The sequence below is a fragment of the Talpa europaea genome (genome assembly GCF_964194135.1).
Source record: "Talpa europaea genome assembly, chromosome: 8".
In the NCBI taxonomy this organism is placed as follows: domain Eukaryota; kingdom Metazoa; phylum Chordata; class Mammalia; order Eulipotyphla; family Talpidae; genus Talpa; species Talpa europaea.
In genome coordinates this window covers 73,539,273-73,564,758 of record NC_140075.1, presented here as the reverse complement: position 1 = coordinate 73,564,758, position 25,486 = coordinate 73,539,273, and the positions used below count along the sequence as shown (strand labels likewise).

Genomic DNA, 25,486 nt, shown 5'->3' with positions numbered 1-25,486 from the left:
GTAATGCCAACAGTGAGATATGAGCATTTATTTTGCCTTAAAATTCTGCTTTTCTACTTTTTCTTTGTTTCATTAAAGAGATCCAACCAAGGCCAGTGACTTATTCTTAAGTCCTCTTAAATTAAAAAACTATTAAAACTGTACAAAATGTAAGAACAAATATTTTATAACTACACAATTGGCAATGGGAGACTATATTGACTGAACTAATGGAAAGAAAAATGGTTAAGGGATAAATCACCTCAGATTTCTGCCTCACACAGTTTCTAGCCCACAGCATAAGGAGGGGGAAACATGCAGGCCCTCGGTGCCTCACTTAGTTGAAGAGACAGGCATCAGCATGGAAACGATAAAGAGAGCAGAATTTGCAAGGCCTGGTACTGAGCGGTGGTAGCTACATATAGAATGACCCAGAAATCTGCATAGAACCATTAAACTTTGGCTGAATACCAATCTGCTCATGCAATGGTGAAACCCAAGAGACCAAAGAAAAAAAATGCCTCAATTTTATAAAATGGGAACAATAATAGTACACACCTCAGGTTTACTATGAGGCATAAATGAGAATATATTCAAACAAAATATCTCATTAATAATAAATAGTATTACTCACATTAAAATAAAAAGCAAAATAGGATGACCATTGTTACCATCATAATTTGACTTTATCCTGGAAATTCTAGCTATGAAATAGAAATAAAACATACGATAAATGATTTAACCAAATTACTATTATTTCAAGAGGATGTGATGATAGGCCTACAGCCCCCAAAAGTCCATTGTAAATCTATTAGAAATAGGTTGGGTAGGCAGAAAGTCAATTCACAAAATCTAAATCCAAAAAATGAGAAAAGAAAAAAAAAAATCACGAAATATATAAAGTACAAAATAGTGTTAGGAAATGTTATTTAAAAAAACTACTGAGAAATAAAAATTGTCTTGAATCATAAATCTTGGATCTGGGACTAAGGGAGAGAAAAGAGAAAATTCTTAGAAGAAATTCAATGTAAGCATTTTGCCTAACAGGTATTGATTCTATCTCCCTGAGTCAAAAAATTATAAACAAGTAGTAAATTTCCACATCGTTTGCAGGTTCTAGCATAATGTTAAACAAATATTTTAAATACTTGAAAATTTATAAAGCCGTGAGCAGTCCAATTTCACAATCCTGGATACATTTCTCATGTGTCTCACAGCAGTTCCAACCCGGGGCATCTTAGTTAGAATCTAAAAATGTCACAGCAGGAAAGATCTTGATGGAACATCAGCTCCTCCCCACCCCACCCCCCACTCTTCCTCAGGCATCCAGGCTGTGCCCCAAATGATGGTGGCAGATACTGGCCCAAAGAATGTTTCTAACATATACCCTTTCATGGCTTCGTCAGCCCCTATTCAAGGTGCACTGCCTTTAAATAACTATTACTATGAAGTTCAAGTTTCAGAAAGAAGGAAAGAAAAGACATTTTTATGGCCCTAAACAAATACTTGTCCACACAGGTTACCTTCTTGAAAAACTGCCCTGATTTGCATTGACTTTCTTTAATTTTCCCTGCAGGCAAAACCCTGCAGGCATTGGCCTGTAGAATCCTGCTTACAGGCACAAGAATGTGTCAGGGCTGCTTTGCATTCATTTTTAACCACATTTGAGTTTTAAAAAAATTAAACATTTTCTATGATTGTTCTGGATGGCTGGACTGAAGAATGTATTCAGTAAATTGTCACTTTAGAAAAACCTGATTAAAACAACAGAACTCAGTTGGCTCCCATCTAAATTTAAACATCAAAATTATTACAGATACTATCTATTACTAAATATATAATATATCTTTTCCACAGAGTCCTAACAAAATATGCCCTGTTATTTAAACAGGCTAAAAAACAAAATAGTTCCAGAATCACTGTTTCAAGTAATTTCCACTTTTTATATCACTCTTCTGGTAGGTGCCCTATGGCTTAAAACTATATGGGGCTTTTAGAAATAAATGCCTGACAGGCCTCCCCAGTGGCCCAGCAGTTGAGTGCTGGGTAGCGAAGCTGCCCACAGCCTCTGCAGTGTTGGTTCGATCCCCGGCTGCTCCCCGGCCACCAGAGGAGGGTACCACATTCAAAGCACCAGTTCGATCCCTGGCTGCTCCTGGCCACCGGAGGAGGGTCCCACATGGCGCACAGACCTATCCCTCCGCCCGCTGCTCCCCTCAGCAGTGTATTTTGTCAGTCTGCCTGCTCTGCTCCCCGCTCTGGCTCTGGTGAATTCTCTCACCCTCCCGTACTTCTGACTGTACCCAGTGCTTGTATAAATAAATAAATAAATCTTTAAAAAAAAAAAAAAAGAAAGAAAGAAATGCCTGAAACATTCATGGAAAGTATGTTTGATTCAGATTGTAGAAAACAGATACACTGAGAAAAATATTTCCAGAATATCACAAAGTCTATGGTAGGGCAATACACTGTTTTTCACTCCTTAGATATTCATACCAGGGAAGGTAACTACAAGATCCAGGTTTTTCCTTTCAGAAGTTTACACTCATTTTTCAAGTCACCATGTCTGCTCCTAGGTTATAGTATCTGCTGTGTCAGATAGGACGGTCCTTTGAATTTAGCACAAAGTCTTCAGTGAGTTATGATGCGACCAGCTACAGTGCTTCCTGGCTAGGAATTCAAGAGATATATAGAGAAAGATGCTTTTTTTTTTTAAAGAAGCTTACTATTTAGTTAGACAAAAATGACATACTAGAAATGCTTTTTTTTAATGCAAACTGATACATGCAGTCAAACACATGTTCCAAATTCAATATGAATTTCATTTTCATAGAGATCAGGAAAAAGTATAAACATCAGAAAATGCTCCAGTTTCAATTGTGTCACTGAGAAATAAATTTGGGGAAGAGTTGGGTTCTTGGGATAGGAAGTAGGAGAAGAGAGAAGAAAAATCAGTAGTTCTTTTTTCACATCTTAACATAAAGCCACCTGAAAATAATTATGTGCCTGTGTCAATACTGAAAGTTCTTATACCACTTTTGTTTATTTAGTCAATGGAAATCTTTAAAACTAAGACTTTCAAAACACAAACTGAAGAAGGATAAAAACATATTTGTCTCAGTTTCTCTAATGACTTTAAAACTGAAAAACTCTCATTGATGTGCCTAAACCAGATACGTTCAACTCATCTTAAATGTTTTCTATTTAAACTCATGCAAAAAAAAAATAACTAAAATATTCCACTCCTGGGTATTTACCCAAAGGACACAGAATCATTAATTCAAAAGGGCACCTGCACCCCTATGTTTATCACAGCACTATTTACCATAGCTAAGCTATGGAAACAACCCAAATGCCCCAAAATAGATGACTGAATCAAGAAGATGTGGTACATATACACAATGGAATACTATTCAGCAATCAAAAAAGATAAACTCATACATTTTGCAGCAACATGGATGGAGCTGGAATGGATCATGCTCAGCGAAATAAGGCAGAAAGAAAAAGGAAAATACCGGATGGTCTCACTCATAGCAGGAATTTAGAAAACCTAAATAAGGGGCCAGGAGAAAGACTAATTATAATGAAGTAAAAATCAAAATCAACAAGCAACTATAAGCCAGAGACACACTACGAGGGTGGGGAGGAGGGTAGGAGGGATTAGGGTCAAAATACGGAGGGTGGGAATTGTATGGGGAATATAACCAAGATAAAATCATACATTGTTCAAAAATGAAAAATGATGTAAAAAATATATAAAATAAAATATAAAAAAATTTAAACAGTAAATAACTAAAATAAAACTCAAATTAATACACAGCAAAACTATCCAAATACTCAGCAAAGAACGTTCGTGGTGCCATTCGCGGAAATCTGATGGTTCCCTCCTCAGGGAGTAGGGGAGCCTGTGCAATGAATAAGATATAGCAGAAATGAGAGTTTGGTTGTGTCATCAAAGATACTGCAGCTTCCATTTCACTCTCTGGCACTCGCTGTGAGGCAAGCCAGCTGTCACATTGGAGAGACACAAACCATTCTATGGAGAGCTCCACATGGGAAGGAAGTGAGGTTTCCAGTCAGCAGGCGGCGCAGAATTGCCCATCTGGTGACTGTGGCATCCAGCAAGGACACCCTCCAGTCCCATCCAAGTTTCAAGATAATGGCAGCCCCCAATGGGTCCTTGACCACAACCCCAGGAGAAACCTCAAGGCAGAATCACACAGCAAAGCTGTTCTTGGATTCGTGACCCACAGAGACTGTTTAATAATAAATTTTCTTTGTTTAAGCTGCTAGGTTGGGGGGGGTGATTTGTTACCCAAAAAATAACTTTAAAAAGGCTCTAGGGGTAAAACTTCAGAGCTTCTGCTATTTCATAGCATTTCTATAGAACCTAAGATCTCAAATGATATAACATTTATTTACATAATTATGTGTTTTCGTTCTTGTTATCGATTATTGTGTAGGTTGTCTTCACCATACTAAAAGATAAACATTGTTTAAGATATTCCATTAAGAAATGAAGTACTGTCTCCTAAATCTTTAAGCAAAACAAAAAGTTATGTGCATTAACAATATATATTCGGGAATACTTCTTTGTCTCATGTAATAACCTCATACATCAGGAAATATTATCAAGCCAACATTTCATTATACTTGTCAGTACATTTAAAAGACACATCCTTCACACCACTGCTACACTTGTGAAAAACACAGAATCACAGAGAATTCAAGAGCTTACTAAAGGAAGAACACGTGATAAACCCACTCCAAGAATATGATTCCTTGTCTCATATATTTTTTAAAGGATTTATTTTATTTATTTTTGCATACAAGAGCTGGGGTACAGGCCAGAGTTACAGGGGGGTGGTGAGAGGATTCACCAGAGACACAGTGGGGAGCAGAACAGGCAGATCTACTGGAATACACTGCTGAGGGGAACAGGCGGCAAGTCAGGAGAGGTCTGCTGCACCATATGGGTTAGCTCCTTGACTAGGGATCAAACTCATGCTGCAGTGGCTGCTGATAGCTTTATAGTGCTGAGACTTAACCCCTTGTGTCATCGGGAGGACTACTTGTCCCATTATTAAGCAAAGTCAATGAAGGACATTCTATAAGTCCACTCAGTAATACAAGTCTATAACTAATACCACCTAATCTATATTTATATTTTAGGCAATGTATATACCTGCTTTAATGAAGGTAAAGAATGACTAACTACATCCATAAAAGAGCATTAACAAAGAGCCTTCAGTAATTTCTTTTCCATACTGTATCCCAGCTCTTCCAAACTTTTCTCACATAGCTCTGAGAGTGGAAATAATAAACTTTTAGAGGGATCCATAAAAATATTCTTGAATCCAGAAGATGTGGTACATATACACCATGGAATATTACTCAGCATTCAAAAAAGATAAACACATGCAATTTGCAGCAACATGGATGGCGCTGGAGGGGATCATGCTCAGCGAAATAAGCCAGAAAGAAAAAGAAAAATACTGGATGGTCTCACTCATAGCAGGAATCTAGAAAACTTAAATAAGGGACCAGGAAAATGAATAACTATAAGAAAGTGAAAATCAAAATCAACAAAAAAACTATGAACCAGAGACACTCTATGGGGGGTGGGGGGCGGGGGGCGGGGAGGGGAGGGATTGGGGTCAAAATAAGGGGGTTGCAATTGTATGGGGGGTATAAAAATAAGATTTATTTTAAAAAAAATTTCAAGAGCTAAGAAAAAAAATATTCTTGAATCCTTCTAAGTTCACCACTTAATAACATAAATAAATATGTCAATAAAAAAATTCTGTCCTCAGTAAGCATATTTTTATTTACAACATTTGACAAATATTTATAGACTTTCTTAGTCCAAGAAACTATGCGGGGTGATGTGAGGGATAAAAAAAGCAAAAGATAAAAAATTTTGTCTCCAGGTTGTTTATGGTACTAGAAAAGAGATTTGGCATTCTTTTGATCCATGCTACTAAAAATAGAAAAATGAGTAAAACTCAGTTCTGATCACTTAGGTGTTCACAACCTAGACAAACATATATATCTGTGTGTGTGTGTGTGTAAATAACAATAACACATGGCATAAGAGAAGTGGGGTATAAATTTGCACCACTCTGCTGACAGCCAGATTCTAATTAAAGAGGAAAATCACTGCTTTCTTTTTATTAGTTTATATGAAGCTGTAAGAACTTACACCACATTCTCTATATCCTTAATTTCCCTCTTTCCATTTTGGTAGTTACTGGAGCAAGGAAGTTAATCTCCGGATGTAAGGCAGGAACTTTGTGTTTTCAAGTATTTCAATTAAGGTTCTCAGTATCAGAAACAAACCCTTTCATGGAGGAACCACTGAAAAGCTAGCATAACTCACAGAATCAGTGGGAGAGGCATCAGAGGAGTCACAGGTTCACAAAATGGGATTTCTGGGCTTCCTCATGACACAATGGCCAAAATGAATCCTTACCACCTCTTTCCTTAAGATATAGTGTTATGAGGAGGTTTTAAAAGTGCAGAGGATTACTAGTGTGGTAGATCATATTAATGGTCTCAATTCTTCGCTTCTCACTCTATCCACACCTTTTGCTATATAACCTTTAAATTATCACATCAAGAGGCAAAGTGTACTTTCTACTGCTTCACCCTGGAGTCATCTATGTAACTTGCTTTGGCCATGAACATCTTGTCTGAAGATGGGCCTTCCTGGTGGCACAAGAGGTTAAGGCTCAACCTATAAAGCTATCCACAGCCACTGCAGCACTACCCACATGGCGCAGCAGACCTCTCCTGACTCACCCACTGCTCTCCTCAGCAGTGTATTTCAGTCAATCTGCCTGTTCTGTTCCCCACTCTGTCTCTGGTGAATTCTCTCACCCCCTGCACCTCTGGTCTGTACCCCAGTTCTTGTATACATAAAGAAATCTTTAAAAAAAATCTTGTCTGAAGTAATTGGCAAAATATATTTAAAAAAAAGTTTTAGTTTGATAATAGAAATGAGAATTAATAATTTAGATTAACATTTGAGTCAACTTGTTAGTCCTGATAATTAATCATATAACTTATATTTCAAAGAAAAATAAACATTGACTATGTCATTGAGGGAATATAGTTTTGTGAGACTAAGATCTAAATTTTAGAGTAGAGACACAGATTTTCAAAATTTTCATTAGTTTCCCAAATCTGTTCATTTTCCAGCCCTTTTACTGGTCCAGGAGTTTTCTAAAAACAGAAAGCCAAGACTAGACAAATGCAAGATGGCCCCACCTGGTCTCAGCATCTCGCACCCACTTTCAAGTAACAATGGCCAGTGTCCTCATGTTCCCTCTTTTGTTCAAAAGCAAAAAACAATATGATCACATAAAATTGCTGGCAGTCTTTCACAAAATAATGTAAATCAAAAGTCAGCACAGCACGAGAAACTAAAGAGAATATAAACAAATGGGACTGCATCAAATGAAAAGGCTTCTGTGCTGCAAAGAAACCATCATTAAAATGAAAAGGCAGTCTACCTAATAGAAGATATTTAAAAGCTGTATATCAGGCAAAGGATTAAATATCCAAGACATATAAACAGTTCATACAACTCAACAACAAAGAACACATACAACCCAATTAAAAGTGGGCAGAGGATCTAAATAAGCATTTCACCAAGAAAAAGTAAGTGTTGGGGAGGATGTGCAGGGAAGAAAAAAAAAACCCTCAGGGACTACTGGTAGGAATGTAAATTAGTGCAGTCACTGTGGAAAACAGTACGGAGATAACTCAAAAAATTAAATAGAAGTATCACATGACTCAATAACCCCATTTCTAACTATTTACCTGAAGAATATGAACAGGCCAAATTAAAGAGTAATGCACTGAGTGGTCCAAATACCAGATCTTGGTTAATGACCAGTTTTTTTGTTTAGCTCATGATAATATTGGATCTTTACATATTTAAATGATGTTTTAAAATTTTAAAGAATAATGTTTCATGAACAGTGGAATTTACATGAAATTCAAATGTAAGTAGCCATTAAGGACATTCCAAATTTCATCAATAAATATCTGTAAAATTTGTCTTCTCCTAGATGTGCCTATAATTCTTGATTTTGCCTCCTTGTCCACAAAGATTAAACAATTTTCTATCTAGCCCTTGATATTGCAAGTTTGGTGACCCCTGAGGTAAATGACTGGTAACCACTAAGAAACCACCACTATGTGGGACAAATTCATTCCCTAAAGAGGACCAAAGGATTGAATTTGTAACCCTGGAATACAATTAAGTGTTGGTATATATCAGAAAATAAATCAAGATATCTCCTTATGTAGAGTTACATGGATTACATTAATTTTCTCACTTTATTACACACTATGTTGTCTGAAAACAAGATAAATGGGATCGATTTTATTAAGAATTAAGCAATCACTCTACTCTTCACTTTAATTTGGTAAGATTTTTATTCATCAAAATAATATTTTACGGGGGGTTTGCAATTGTATGGGGAATATAAAAATAAAATTTATTATTTAAAAAAAGAAAATGCATATATTGTAAAAAATAAAAGATAAAAAAATAAAGACAAAGGGTTTCTTTTATACATAAAAAAATAATAATATTTTACAAGATTGATATCTGTGGGAAAAAAATCTACTTAATGACAATCAATTACTTAAATAATTTTTAATTCTTGAAGTATATCAATACTGTTGTCCAGTATCAGACCAGCATTTGTCTTCACATTTCCTAAGAACCCATTATCTAATTTCACTATCTTTGGTCCTAGTTCAAAGTATTTGAGGCCCTATTCACAATGCTGAGTCATTCACTGAGTAAGCCTGAAAGAATCTGTTAGAAAAATAAAAATCTAGAATAAGGACATCATATGCCTTCATCATAAAGACAGGAAAAGGTTCAAGAAAAAAGAAAGTTACTTCAAATTGACATGAAGACTATTCATACTCTATAAACTCAAGATATGATGACTCATATTAATCGCAGAAGAGGAAAGGAACACTGGAGAAATTAAAATGCCAGATTTTCTTTTTAAACTGCTGGAAATAGTTTAAGATGCAGAATGTTAAAATGAGTCTAGAAGAATTAATACAAAAAATATTTGTTTTGTACTTACACTTTTTTCCCTTTTAAATCTTTGTTCTGAGTATCATTCAATTTATTTATTTAGATAAATGTATTTGTCAATTTATGTTTTATCATAATTGTTTATCTTTTTTAAAGATTTATTTATTTATTTATACAAGCACTGGGTACAGTCAGAAGCGCGGGAGGGTGAGAGAATTCACCAGAGCCGGAGCAGGGAACAGAACAGGCAGACTGACGAAATACACTGCTGAGGGGAGCAGCAGGTGACAGGAGAGGTCTGCGCGCCATGTGGGACCCTCAACCAGTGGCTGGGGATCGAACTGGCGCTGTAGAGGCTGCGGGCAGCTTTGCAACCCAGTGCTGCGCCACCAGGGAGGCCCCATAATTGTTTATCTTTATGGTATCATCCAAGGTGATATTTAGCTGTGATTCTTGCTTTTCCTGTCTTTATGTCAAAATCTTCTAGACCCACCACACAAGACAAGCAAGTTGTTTCACTGAGGAATGGGGGGAGGTGGTAGTGACAGTGACTACAATACACATCTTGCAGCAGTTAAAATAACTCACACATTCCTAAACCCATCCACGGGATAATGAAACCAAGTATTTAGTATGGATTTAGAAATTATTTAAGGGACAAGCTGATAAATGGAAAAGTATAATCTCCAGATTAATAGGAATAGATTACAGTCAACTATAAAATCATTATTCCCTGTGGATAAGAAAACAAAATTTTCTGATAACTCCAGTATCTGACTTGCCCATATTTCTGGGAGCATTGTTATTAAGGCTAATTAACTTTTGCCCAGACACCAACTACATATTTTCACTTAAATTAATGAGAATAAGGTGGGAGAACAATTATTTATCTCTGAAATATTTTACTCTCACATTTGTGTTGGTTCCAAATTCTGTTTTCTTTCTTTTTTTTAAGATTTATTTATTTATGCATACAAGAACTGGGGTGTAGGCCAGAGGTGTGGGAGGGTGAGAGGAGTCACTAGAGAGAGTGGGGAGTAGAAGAGGCAGATCTATTGAAATACACTGCTGAGGGGAGCACCAAGTGAGACAGGAGAGGTCTGCTGCGCCATGTGGGTCAGCTCCCTGGTGGGGATGAAACTCTGATGCAGTGGCTGTGGATTGCTTCATAGCACTGAGACTTAACCCCTTGTACCACCAGGGAGGCCTCCAATTTCTGTTTTCTTAACATTATATTGTATTGTCTCAATAAAAAAGAGGACTTCTAAAAAGCATGTATAGAAACAATTCTCTTACACAAGCTTCCACCATAAGAAGACATTCCTGAAGGGGGCGGAGCAACATGGCGGCGAGGAGACGCTGCGAGTAAGATCTCCCATTAAAAAAAGTTAATAGGGAAGAAAAGTGGCAGGTCCCAGTGAGAACTGGGACACGGAAGATAAACGGGTGACTCCAGCAAACTACCTGAAGAAGAAAGTGGCCATAAAAGAGGACCAGAAGGGAGGAAAGTGCAGAACCCTGCTTCCCTCCCCCGCCCACAAAGTCGGCACTCTCTGACCAGCAGAGAGGAGGAAAACAACAAACTAAAACAACCAACAAGAACAAATTACGCAGCAAGCGGGACTGGGAGTGGAAAGGAACTATTGCAGCCACCACACCCTGTGAACGGGAGCTGTGGAGATCCCTGCAGGATTCGCCACCGCGGTGAGCGAACGGCTCCGGGCGCCATTGGAGAACAAAGACACTCTGGAGGAGACCTGCACACAGCCCCGGGCCGGCCGGTAAGCTTGTGGGGAAAAGCAGCACGCTTGGCGCACTTGAAAAGCAAACATGGATCGGGATCACGGCTGCCCAGGTCCCCGCGCCTGCGACCTAGGCTTGGCTTGCGGGGAGACGCGCAGAGACACTCACTGAGGGGAAAGTCCCTCACTGAGTAAGCAGGAACCAGGCGCCCAGGCACGGGAGCGGGGTGCAAAAGGCGCCATTCCCGCGCCAGTGAACTGGGCTACAGCCCGCGCCGTGGACCTGAGGGCTTTGAACTGAGACCCAGGGCACAAAGTTCGGGGAGTGGGTTCTCCACGACGGTGGGGCACAAGGCAGACACAGCACCCCAAAGCCGTTGAGGTTTACCCTACCATTCTCGCACTGTTCCCTGTCCCACGGGGTGGGGGGGGCGAAAAACAGCCCCCCAAGGACAATAGGCGAGATCTCTGGCGCCACCTAGCGACCAGAAAAAAAAAGTCACTAACACCCCATAGAACAGGGAAATTTCTTAAGACTGCTTGAAAAGGGCAGAAGGCTCCCGGAGGAGACAGTGGCCAGCTGGGAAGTTAGCCCATGCCAGCCCCTTCCGACCAGCAGTCTGAGCCCACAGAGGGAACAGGCACCCACGTCCGGGGAAGACTGGGCACGCAGAAGAGTGTGCCTGAGACCAGATGCTCAGGGACTGAGTCCCGCGTTGCCATTTCAGAACAGGGGCATTCCTTCAGTAAAGACTGCCTGAAACCAGCAGAAAGCTCCCTCAGAAGCCAGAGATGGCTCCTGGAGGAGCCAGAGGGGAGCGGAGAGTTCACCCAAGATGCCGGCCAGTCCGAGCAACACAGTGTCCCAATGCATACGACAAATTAGAAAACAGACAGTAGGGAGTAGAAGAACCACACGAAACCTAGCAACTCCTCAGGAAAAAAGCACACCACAAAAAGAAAACCACCCCCCAGATTGCAACGACAGTAACTTGGAAGAACTTCTGAGCCTTCCAGAAAGAGAATTTAAAATTGCCGTGATTAAAAAAATGACAGAACTCATAAAGGAAAACAATGATCAGAAAAAGGAAATTGAGTCCCTAAAGAGGGAAGCAAAAGAAACGCAGGAGATCAAAGAATTAATGGAGGAACTAAAGAACTCTGGGAAAAGCAATGAAAGCAGAATAGATGAAATGGAAGAATGAATAAGTACTCTTGAAGACACAGAAATAAAAAGAACCAAAACAGAAAAGGAAAGAGAAGTACGAAGGAAAAAGAACGAAGAAAGACTTCGGGAACTATCTGACTCCATGAGGAAAGGAAATATAAGAGTTATAGGAATTCCAGAAGGAGAGGAGAGAGATGTAGGAACAGAGAAAATATTCCAGGAGATAATTGAAGAGAACTTCCCAAATGTGAAGAAGGAGCTGAAAATTGATATACAAGAAGCAAGAAGAACACCAAACTTCCACGACGAAAGAAAAAATACAGCAAGACACATAATAGTAAAGCTCCCAAGAATCCAGGACAAGGAAAAAATAATGAAGCTGGCAAGAGGGAAGAAACAGATAACATTCAAAGGAAAACCAATCAGGCTGACATCAGACTTCTCTGAAGAAACACTACGGGCAAGGAGAGAGTGGAGGGACATAGTCAACAGACTCCAAGAAAACAGATGCCAACCAAGAATACTCTATCCCTCAAAGCTCTCCTTCATCTATGAAGAAAGAATAAGGACCTTCCCAGACAAAGAGAAACTCTGGAATTTCATTACGACTAAACCCCCACTCCAAAAAATAGTACAAGGAATCCTAAAGCCAGAACCTCAGAGGGACGAATAACAACGAAAGAAGGCCAAAAAAAAAAAAGTTATTAAAAGAATAAATAAAATCAAAGGAAAGACAAACACAATGGTAAATACAAATGCTAACATATCAATATTAACTCTAAATGTAAATGGACTAAACTCTTCAATAAAAAGACACAGAGTTGCAGCCTGGATTAAGAAACAAAATCCAACCTTTTGCTGTCTCCTGGAAACACATTTAGCTACAAATAGGCTCAAAGTTAAAGGATGGAAAACAATCCTACAAGCAAATGGACCAAAAAAGAAAGCAGGAACAGCTATACTTATATCAGATAAAACAGACTTCAAACTCAAAAAAATAAAGAGACCCCAATGGTCACTACATTATGATCAAGGGGACAATACTTCAAGAAGAAATAACACTCATTAACATATACTCACCAAACGAAGGAGCACCAAAATATATCAGACAACTGTTGTCCTCTCTGAAAACAGACATCAGAGAAAACACATATGTAGTGGGAGACTTCAACACACCACTATCAACAATGGATAGATCAACAAGACAAAAATAAGTAAAGAAACTAAAGCTCTAAATAAGGACCTAGAGCATTTGGGCTTAACAGACATCTATAGAACACTAAACCCCAAAAAAATGGAGTACACATTTTTCTCAAGCGCACACGGATCATTCTCCAGGATCGATCACATACTGGGGCACAAGACAAACATCAACAGATACACCAAGATTGAAATCATATCAACCATCTTTTCTGACCATGAAGGCATCAAACTAGAAATAAACCATAAAAAGACGGCAAGGAACTTTCCTACCTCATGGAGACTAAAAACCACACTACTGGAAGACCACTGGACTAATGAGGAGATCAAAGAGGAAATTAAAAAATTCTTTGAATTGAATGACAAGGAGGACACCAATATCCTAAATGTATGGGATGCAGCAAAAGCAGTAATAAGAGGAAAATATATAGCAATAGAAGCTCACATCGAGGGCGACCAGATAAATGCCAGCAAGAACGAGGACGACGCGGGAAAAATGTTCGTTGGTGGCCTGAGCTGGGATACCAGCAAAAAGGACCTAAAGGATTATTTTACCAAATTTGGAGAGGTCGTTGACTGTACAATAAAAATGGATCCCAACACTGGCCGGTCAAGAGGGTTTGGGTTTATCCTTTTCAAAGACGCAGCCAGTGTGGAAAAAGTACTGGACCAGAAGGAGCACAGATTGGATGGCTGAGTCATTGACCCTAAAAAGGCCATGGCTATGAAGAAGGATCCGGTAAAGAAAATTTTTGTGGGGGGTCTGAATCTTGAAGCCACTGAGGAGAAGATTAGAGAATATTTTGGCGAGTTTGGGGAGATCGAGGCCATTGAACTTCCAATGGATCCTAAGTCAAATAAGAGACGGGGTTTTGTCTTCATCACCTTCAAAGAAGAGGAACCTGTGAGAAAAGTTCTGGAGAAAAAGTTCCATACCATCAGTGGAAGCAAGTGTGAAATCAAGGTGGCCCAGCCCAAAGAGGTCTATCAGCAGCAGCAGTATGGTTCTGGGGGTTGCGGGAACCGCAACCGAGGAAACCGTGGTAGTGGTGGAGGTGGTGGAAGTGGAGGTCAGAGTCAGAGTTGGAATCAGGGCTACGGCAACTACTGGAACCAGGGCTATGGCTACCAGCAGGGCTACGGCCCGGCTATGGCGGCTACGACTACTCGCCCTATGGCTATTACGGCTATGGCCCCGGCTACGACTACAGTCAGGGTAGTACAAATTACGGGAAGAGCCAGCGACGCGGTGGCCACCAGAATAACTACAAGCCATACTGAGGCTTCTGCAGGAGTGCCCAACTGACCGCACACGCTTTGTTTGGATATCAAGTGAACACAAACAATTATGTACCAAATTTAACTTGGCAAAAAAAAAAAAAGAAAGAAACAAGAAAGAACTCAAAGAAACAACCTAATCTCGAAGCTCAAAGATCTAGAAAAAGAACAACAAAAAAACCCCAAAACCAGTAGAAGAAAAGAAATAATAAAAACCAAAGCAGAAATAAATGAAATTGAAACTAAAAAAACAATCCAAAAGATCAATGAAACCAAGAGCTGGTTCTTTGAAAAAATCAATATAATAGACAAACCTCTAGCCAGGCTCACAAAGGAAAAAATGGAGAAAGCACAAATAAACAGGATCACAAATGAAAGAGGAGAAATCACAACGGACACAGCAGAAATCAAAGGAATAATCAGTAACTACTATGAACAGTTATATGGAAACAAGTTCAACAATCTAGAGGAGATGGACAAATTCCTACAACTCTACAATCACCCAAAGCTAGATAAAGAAGAAATAGAACACCTAAACAGACCAATTACAAGCAGCAAAATTGAAATGGTAATCAAAAACCTCCCCAAAAACAAAAGCCCAGGATCTGATGGATTTACAAATGAATTCTACCAAACATTCAGAGACGAATTAGTGCCTATCCTTCACAAACTCTTCCAAAAAATTGAGAAGGAAGGGACAATACCAAACACGTTCTATGAAGCCAACATTACACTCATACCAAAATCAAACAAGGACAACACAAAAAAGGAAAACTACAGGCCAATCTCCCTAATGAACACTGATGCAAAAATCCTCAATAAAATTTTAGCTATCAGAATCCAACAATGTATCCATAAGATAATTCACCACGACCAAGTAGGATTCATTCCAGGGACACAAGGATGGTTCAACATCCGAAAATCAATCAACGTTATCCAACACATCAAAAAAAAAAAGAAATATAAAAACCATATGATAATATCAATAGATGCTGAGAAAGCTTTTGACAAAGTGCAACACGCATTCATGATAAAAGCCCTTGAAATTCTTGGGATACAAGGAACATACCTCAACATCATAAAGGCCATCTATGACAAGCCAACAGCCAGTATCATTCTCAATGGTGAAAAGCTGAAAGCAATTCCATTAAGATCTGGAACAAGACAAGGATGTCCACTCTTACCACTGCTCTTCAATATAATACTGGAAGTCCTAGCCAGAGCAATAAGACAAGAGAAAGACATCCAAGGAATCCAAATAGGAAAAGAAGAAGTCAAACTATCACTATTGGCAGATGATATGATAATATACATAGAGAACCCCAAAAACTCCACAGAAAAGCTAATTCAACTCATCAATCAGTTCAGTAAAGTGGCAAGATACAGAATCAACACACAAAAGTCAGTAGCCTTCCTATACACAAACAATAAATCTGAAGAAGAAGAAATCAAAAAAACCATCCCTTTTATTATTGAAACAAAAAAAATCAAATATTTGGGAATAAATCTAACAAAAGAGGTAAAGGACCTATACAAAGAAAACTATAAAACACTGTTAAAAGAAATAGAAGAAGACACAAAGAAATGGAAAGACATCCCCTGCTCATGGATGGGAAGAATAAACATTATTAAAATGGCCATCCTTCCAAAAGCAATATACAGATTCAATGCTATTCCAATCAAAATTTCAATGGCATTCTTCAAAGAAATAGAACAATTATTGATGAAATTCATATGGAATCACAAAAAACCCCGAATAGCCAAAGCTCTCCTGAAAAAAAAAGAAGGGAATGGAGGCATCACACTCCCAGACTTCAAACTCTACTACAAAGCCATAATCATCAAAACTGCATGGTATTGGAACAAGAACAGACACACAGACCAATGGAATCGAATAGAAAATCCAGAAATAAACCCACAGATTTATGGTCAACTAATCTTTGACAAAGGAGCAAAGACTATGCATTGGAGCAAAGAAAGTTTGCTCAATAAATGGTGCTAGGAAAACTGGGTCGCTACATGCAAAAGAATGAAGCTTGACCACTACCTCACACCATACACAAAAATCAACTCAAAATGGATTAAAGAACTAGACATAAGACCTGAAACCATAAAATATATAGAAGGAAATATAGGCAAAACACTACATGATTTGCACATCAAAGACATCTTTACAGACACATCACCCAAAGCAGTGATAGTGAAGGCAAAGATCAACAGCTGGGACTACATCAAATTAAAGAGCTTCTGTACAGCAAAAGAGACAATAACAAAAACAAAGAGAAACCCCACCAACTGGGAGAACATTTTTGCACCCAACACTAATGATAAAGGACTGATCACAAAAATCTGCAAAGAGCTGATGAGACTCAGCAACAACAAAGAAAATAATCCAGTCAAAAAATGGGCAGAAGAGCTAAAAAGAAACTTCTCTGAAGAGGAAATGCAAATGGCCAACAGGCATATGAAAAAATGTTCAACATCACTTGTAATCAGGGAAATGCAAATCAAAACTACCATGAGATACCATCTTACACCAGTGAGAATGGCACATATTAAAAAAACTAGCAACAACAAGTGTTGGCGAGGGTGTGGAGAAAAAGGAACTCTTCTGCATTGTTGGTGGGAGTGCAAACTGGTCCAACCACTATGGAGAGCTGTGTGGAGATTTCTGGACCTACTAAACATAGAGCTTCCATATGATCCAGCAATTCCACTCCTAGGTATTTACCCAAAGGACACAGAAACATCAATTCCAAAGAACACCTGCACCCCTATGTTTATAGCAGCACTGTTTACAATAGCTAAGCTTTGGAAACAGCCCAAATGCCCAAAAATAGATGACTGGATCAAGAAGATGTGGTACATATATACCATGGAATATTACTCAGCATTCAAAAAAGATAAACACATGCAATTTGCAGCAACATGGATGGCGCTGGAAGGGATCATGCTCAGCGAAATAAGCCAAAAAGAAAAAGAAAAATACCGGATGGTCTCACTCATAGCAGGAATCTAGAAAACCTAAATAAGGGACCAGAAAAATGAATAACTATAAGAAAGCGAAAATCAAAATCAACAAAAAACTATGAACCAGAGACACTTTTTGGGGGGTGAGGGGCGGGAGGGGAGGGATTGGGGTCAGAATGGGGGGGTTGCAATTGTATGGGGAATATAAAAATAAAATTTATTATTTAAAAAAATTTAAAAAATAAAATAAAATAAAGATGGTAAAAAAAAATTTTTAAATATAAAAAAATAAATAAAATAAATAAAAAATAAAATCACTTCAAAAAAAAAAAAGAAGACATTCCTTTAAATAAACAATCTTCTAATTGGGAACAAATTTATAAAAGGAAGTTTACTTTGAACATAATTTGAAAGACAGTAAGAGCCCCAAAATGGATTCTATAACATAGTTATTTCTTTTTTTTTAAAGATTTATTTATTTATGCATACAAGAGCTGGGGTACAGGCCAGAGATGCTAGGGGTGAGTGGATTCACTAGAGACAGAGTGGGAAGCAGAAAAGGTAGATGGACTGAAATACACTGCTGAGGGGAGCAGCAGGCGAGTCAGGGGAAGTCTGCCACGCCATGTGGGTTGCTCCCTGTACAGCCATGGATCGAACTTGTGCTGCAGTGGCTGCAGATGGCTTCGTAGTGTGGTGCTTAACCTCTTGCGCCACCAGGGAGGCCCCAACATAGTTATTTCTTATGATTTATGTAAATGCATATAAATTGCTAATATATAAATAAATCAAGAAATAACAATAGACACTGGTAAGCTGACACAAGAATGCCTCATAAATATTTCCTTATTGTTTCACCAAAGCCTCTCTAGGATATGTAACCACATTTTACAAAATGACATCTCAGAAGCAGAACAGATACTTAGTATGGATTTAGAAATTACATATAAAAATATAGAACCTCAGAAAGATTTAGAAATTGGAGGCACCAACCTCCAATCTCCATTAGCAAGTGGAGCTAATGCAGCCTCCTTAGATCTGCCTCTACGCTGTGTCTCCCACACCAGAGCTGAAAATAAATGTTGAAAATAAAACATGCTAGGAGGAATGAATACTTGAATAGAAAGAAAGGAGATAAAGCTGAGAACAATGTGGAGGGAAATAGAAGAGAAATATATTCAAATAAGAGAATGACTCAGAGTTTCAGTTTCCCAACAATAGGAGTTCAGGAAAGAGAATTATCAGTGGACTGTGGTGGAGTATTATTACTTTTTTCGTGGTGGGTATGGGTGGTAACATGCATTTTGAAGGAATGTGGACCCGTATTCCTAAAACATACATAGTGTTATAAACCAATGCTGCAGCAATAAAGGACAGAGAGAGAGAGAGAGAGAGAGAGAGAGAGAGAGAGAGAGAGAGAAGAGGAGGGAGAGAAAAAGAAAATATTTTTAAAGGAATAGTAAAAGGAAATTTCCCAGAACTGAAGGATGTGAATTATTAGAATAACAGTGATACTGAAGGCCCACCACAAATGAATGGAAAAGGAAGCATATTAAGTGTTGTCATGGTGAAAGTCAGAAAACATGGGGAGAAAGTTTTGGAAGAGAGGAAACACTGTCACTGAGAAAAAGAAAAAAAACAGAAATGAAAACATCACTGGATTTCTCACCTGCAACCACAGATCTTAGAAGATTGAAAAATGCTTACGAGATTCTTTGTCCAAATGATTTCCAACTTAGCAATACATGGGCAAACTATTAAGTCAAAGTAAAATGAAAAAGTTTTCAGAGGTAAAATCTTTAAAAGATGTACTTCCCATCTATATTTTCCTGTTAGTTAGTAAATCAAGAAAAAGGAAGACATGGGAGCCAGGCAACAGCTGCTGAAGGCAGATGACAGGGCCACAGCATAGTGGCCAGGGAGCTACTAATCCTGATGGAACAGGAAATCAAAGAGCTCCCAAAGCAATGTCTCCAGAAAAGAAAATGTAAGACAGTCCAATGTGCCTGAACATATTAAAAGGACACTTATGTTTGTACTAGAGTTTTAGGATAAATCAGTGATCTGCCAGTAAAAAACTTAGTAAGGGTTGTAGAAACTTCTGCAATTATCAACTTTAGGAAAAAAAAGAAGCGACTCAAGAACAAAAGTGCTGGGCCTCCCTGGTGGCGCAAGGGGTTAAAGCACTGCACTATGAAGCAATCCACAGCTTCTGCAGCACAAGTTCAATCCCCAGCCGGCCAGGGAGCAACCCACCTGGCACAACAGATCTCTCCTGACTTGCCCCACTGCTCCCCTCAGCAGTGTACTTCGGTTGATCTGCCTGTTCTGTTCCCCACTCTGTCTCTGATAAATCCTCTCACCCCCTGCATCTCTGGCCTGCACCCCAGCTCTTGTATGCATAAATAAATAAATCTTTAAAAAAAAAAAAAAGAACGAAAGTGCTACCTTTGAGAACTAAATATAATATTGCAAATACCAAAAAAAAATTTAATTAACTATATTGGAAAAGATAGGAATGTGTGTGTGTGCCATCAATGGGGGTGAATGATAGGAAAAGCATTTGAGGGTCATATTTCATGAAATGAAAACAAGGGCTGTTATGTAATATGAAGAAAAGTAAGAGATTAACAACATTAAAATGTGGTTAACAAACTTAAAGATCTGTATAAGATGAAATAGATAAAGGTTCTTAAAGTGGCTGTCTGGGAGGAGAGGGATAGCAGGAATGGAAATGTTTGATATGAAACTGTTGCTCTAAGCCCAGTAGTATTATATGATTTTTAAAAAACTATGTTTACATATTCCTTTGACCAAAAAAAATTTAAATTAAAAAAAAATAAAGCAATGAAATAAATGACAACATAAATCCATTTCTTCTTGTATCTTCAATCTCTTTCTCTCCCTCCATCGTCCGTCCTCACTTGACCATACTTTTGAAGAAAATCCTTATACAACCTTTTCTTTTTTTTTTTAAAGATTTATTTATTTATTTATTTATTTATTTATTTATTTATTTATTTATTTAAACAAGCACTGGGTACAGTCAGAAGCGCGGGAGGGTGAGAGAATTCACCAGAGCCAGAGTGGGGAGCAGAACAGGCAGAAGGACCGAGGTACACTGCTGAGGGGAGCAGCAGGCGGCAGGAGAGGTCTGTGTGCCAAGTGGGACCCTCCTCCGGTGGCCGGGGAGCAGCCGGGGATCGAACCGGCACTGCAGAGGCTGTGGGCAGCTTCGCAACACAGCGCTCAACTGCTGTGCCACCGGGGAGGCCCCTATAACCTTTTCTAGTTACAGTCCAATTCCATGTCTTTCTATCACAGATAATCTTACTGAAAATTATACTCTAGTCAGGTCCTCATCTTCACTCCTCAACTTGCTACAATGGATTATATCAAACTATTAAGAAATTTCTGACATCATTTTTTTTTACCTCTAAGAGCCACTTCATCTAGTTCAACATCGTGGCCTACCGGCTTCTCCGTGACCCAATTTTGAGCCTGTCACCTGAATATCTCTTCACTATGCCTGTCACTTGGGCTCTGTTCTCCAGCCATACTGCTCTGCCTTAATTCAATCTGTTTTTGTTTTTTTTTTTGAATTAAGGCTTCTGTCTAACTCTTGCTTCCCACCAGTCCATGATGATGATCTTCCTAAAACATTCATTTTATCACTTCACTCCTCTCCCTAAAACCAGTACTGTCAGAACCACGCTCCTACCCATGGCCACAAGCTGACCATTGCCTGCCCTAACAGCCTCATCTCCCTCTAGTTTCTGCATCCACCTTAACTTGATTCCAACCTTGCCCTCTGTACTGAGACAGACTAAACAATTCACATGCAGAACTATTCCTTTCAATTTTATATATTTAAACACATGCACACATACACACACACACACAGAGGAAATTACATATCCCTAATATTTGGTACTTGATAAATATTTATGAAAGGAAAATTCATCATATTCGTAAATGACCCAAAAGTGAATCATGAATAAAAAATATATATGTATATAAATTTAGTTTCTTCTAAGGGCCAAGTGAATATTGAAAAGGTTGACTATGTTTACTTAAACATTCAAATGCATAGTGACAGGAAACTAAGAGCATCTTCCAAGTAGTGTTAAGAGGGGTGAGAGAGAGAAAAGGACAGAAAGGGTGGGGGGAAGGTGGGGAGTATAGGAGACTAGAAAATGTTTCACCTCCGTTTTACAATGTAACAACTAAGTGAAGAAAATATTTAAGCATTGTAAACATTAATCTGTGTGAAGGAACTTGTCCCTTATTTTCCAAAAAGCGATACAACCAAGAATTCATAGTTAGCCTTAAAGAATATATGTGCTCTGTGTGAGTACTTCTATTTGTTTTCTGGTGAAGAAGTGCCATCAGAAGTTTTAAAAGCTGTCCAACCAGTTCTTAAACTCGCACCCTATCCAACAAAAGTTTAATTAGGTTTGAGTTTTGTTTAAACTGACATCTGTGGTTCAAAAAGCCCCCCAGGTCAGCAATATAGTTTGCATCTTAAGTGATCAAATTGCTCGAAGGTATTCTGTGGTTCCATGGTTATTTTTTTATTCTGATTTGCAACGCATCTAGTTAATCGCCCTACGCTAAGAATATGGCTTATTCAAATGAAAAATATTTTTTGCAGTATCTCTGAATCAGTTTTGCAAAAGCAGTTATTCTTTACCTATTCATGGTGCAGGATCTAGGGGAGACAGGAAGCAGGATGTAAGTAGGAAAGACCTTAAAGCAGGCAAAAGAGATGTCAGCAAAGGCCCCTCAGAGCAGGCACACACACTTCCCTATAGGAAGGTTCCTGAGGCCCTCCTCAGGGGCTATTTACTATCACTTTACAAACAATATTACCAGGCTTATTTACCTAGTTTCTAAGCCTACCACAGAATAGAAATAAGATATAAGAAAGAGAGGTACAGGAGAGGGCTACTTAGAACATTCTGAAATACTGACAGCAAAATACAGACTTCTGTCAGCCTAATGGGAAGGAGGAAACAAAATTATAAAGAGAAAACACAAAAGAACCTTAAGTACAACTGAATATAGGGTATGGGGCAAACATTTCCTTCACCCAATAAGACCTTGGGCATCAATTTATCATAGCCCAGTACAAGGAATCAGCATCCAAAATGGTGCCCTTTGTCCTCAAGGAAAGGATGGACTCAACACCTTCAGAAAGGCATGATGCCTGTGCCAGGTAATAGGGGCACAAGAAGGAACAAGTTGTGTCCAGTTTTACAAAGGGAATACAGTATGACAGATGATAGAAAATGCTTCTTCTGAAAGAGTAAACATTTAAAAGGGCACCTTTGTCCATAAAGGACTAAATCCATAATTACTAAGAAAATTCTGCATCTGAAATGATTTCATAGCAGCTGTTACAATGTATTTTCAAATCTAGGTAAGAGTATTATGCTTAGTAAAATAAGTTCGATGGAGAAAGGCAAACACCATATGATTCCACTCATATGTGGTATATAAAAACACAAAGCAAAAGAATGAACTAAATAAAATAAAAATAAACTTGTAGATACAAGACCAAATTAGCTGGTATTATTATTGGACGCCAAATCTGTTATAGGACAGGGAGAGGGGCAGCCCAAACCCCACAAACCTGCCTATTCTAAATGGGTTCTGCCATCCGCCGCATCAATAGAAAACGTAGGAGACTTTAAGGGGAAGGAACTTTAATAAAACTAGGAAACAATACAGGTAAGGCAGAGTCTAGTTTCTAAATGAAGCACCCAAAGTTACCCGTCCCCTCGTGGGTAAAAGTCCATCCAAATGGGACTGGCCCAGAGCAAGGCTCCAAAGCCTGCCACAAGTCTAAAGCATCTCTCAGTGGGGACCCACAGAAAAGGGCCAGAAACAACCAGACAAGCCTGGAAGGAAAAGAGCAAAATCAACATCAAGATAAAAGCTGCCATTGTCACCTCCCCATGGGTCTCACCCACATCTGTGTCACCCAGTCCACCACCAAAAGACAAGCGCAGTTTCTTCACATGTCTCTAGGCTCCATGCGCCTCCTCCAGGTCTCCTGGCTCCATCCTGCTTCCTTCCTCAGTCTCTTCTGCAGCTTCTCCTCTTCCTGCTCAGCTCCACCCTCCCTTGGGTGGGGCAGGGAACCTCCCCCTTTCCTGGGGACCACCCTGTTACAGTATCAGAAGAGAAGGTTGAAGGCGGGAGGCATAAATAGGGTAAAATGGGTCTGTTAAAAAATGTAGGTAAAATATACATTGAATTGTAGAACCTAAATATAACATCAAAGAACACACGAGTAGTAGTTAGAGCACTGGGAAATTCATCTTTGTGACAAGTCACTAACTATGTATGGCTTTGGCAAATCAGTTACTCCTCCAAGATGCTCTCCTATCTGTCAAATGAAGAGTCTGAAGACATAACTTTGAAGGATCCACTAACAGATACCTCCAACCCACATCCTCAGTATTGACTTTTGACTCAGTTTGGCCATTCTGAGCCCATGCCTTGTGTGAAAGGTGCTATCACAGAGCACAAAGTGATAAAACAAAAGTCTTTTTCTGGCATTCAGGTTTCAAAAACCTGGGAATCTCTGGAAAAGAAAAACAGAGGTAGGACATTCACAATTGATTTCGGAGAAACAGGGTAAGTTTGTTTAAATACTGTTACATCCATCCATAGTTAGAAAAGAATTGAATTTCTGTGCTAAAAGAAGTTAGTAGGGTACTGATGAAAACATAGATGGGGCTGGGTCCCTGGAGTGGGGACTTGTACCCAGACCCCAGGCTAAGCCCAGATGAAACAAGGGACAGATGTAAAATAAAGAGCAGAAAACATCAGGGACTGGGGCCTCCCCGGTGGCGCAGTGGTTTGAGCGCTGGGTTGCGAAGCTGCCCGCGGCCTCTGTGGCGCCGGTTCCATCCCCGGCTGCTCCCCGGCCACCGGAGGCTTGTCCCGCATGGCCGCAGACCTCTCCTGCCGCCCGCTGCTCCCCTCAGCAGTGTACTTCGGTCCTTCTGCCTGCTCTGCTCCCCGCTCTGGCTCTGGTGAATTCTCTCACCCTCCCGCACGCTTCTGACTGTACCCAGTGCTTATATAAATAAATAAATAAATCTTTAAAAAAAAAAATCAGGGACTAACTACTACCTATAGAGAATCCAACAAGTAGCATGATCCCAGAGCAGAAATCACCAGGTGGGAGTGTCCAGGCAGAGGGATCATTATCTTGCAAAATTTACCATCTACCAGCATGCTTCATAACAGCAAGATGACTTCTGTGTGCCCAAGAGTGGCAACAGGGAGGGGGGAGAAATTGAAGGAGCCTTGGAGGTGGGAACAAAGGACAATGCAAGCAGGGTCCTGTGAGCACTGATTATGGAAGAAAGACCTGTCCAGCCAATTGTCTGTGATGCTGATCACTAAGACTAGAGCTCCAAATACTTCTGCCCACCACATCTTTGTATCAGAGTCACCAACAAAGCACAATGTTTTTCAAGGAGTGGAAAGAACAATGGCATACTCACATAGAGAAAAGAAACAGAAAGATCAACTTTTGCAGTGGGCATCAGTTCCCCCATGGCCAGCATGTCCCTCCTGAAAGTCAAGGCAGAATCACTGGCCTAAACACACTCCATTGTGTGCCCCATAGCACAGGTCTCCTTTCCTTCCCTGCAGGGGACAGATACAGTAGTGAGGGTTGCACACAAGCAGAACAAAGGAGCACACATTGAGTCTGTAACAGGGAAAGATATTCCCACACAAGGCAACCAGTTCAGCACAAGCTATAGGGACTCTATCCTGGTGGTAGAGCAGGGTTCCAGGTCCAAAGCCCATTCTTAAGTAGTCAAGTGGGGGGTCAAAAGACTGCATGCACAAGACTGCTTTTCCCAACAAGACTTAAGTGGGTCACCAGATGAAAGTAAATGTGGATGTCTCTATAGAGGTCAGTGTGGTACCTGACCTTAAGGAAGCCTGTAAATATCCCAGGCATGGAGAGGGGGCTCTCAAATTGCCTAAAACCAAATTTTTGCAAGTCTAATGGAATTGGAACTCCAAATAAAGACCAAATTGAATCCCAGACAA

General features: G+C 39.4%; 1 protein-coding gene across 1 annotated transcript; it reads left to right on the top strand.

The window, feature by feature from the left end:
• Positions 1-13,622: 13,622 nt before the first annotated feature.
• Positions 13,623-14,746, top strand: LOC311176050 (heterogeneous nuclear ribonucleoprotein A/B-like). The gene is given in 3 exon segments (XM_084241360.1): positions 13,623-13,850; positions 13,854-14,298; positions 14,301-14,746. Coding segments are annotated over 3 exon segments (780 nt in total). The 5' UTR covers positions 13,623-13,652; the 3' UTR covers positions 14,438-14,746.
• Positions 14,747-25,486: the final 10,740 nt, after the last annotated feature.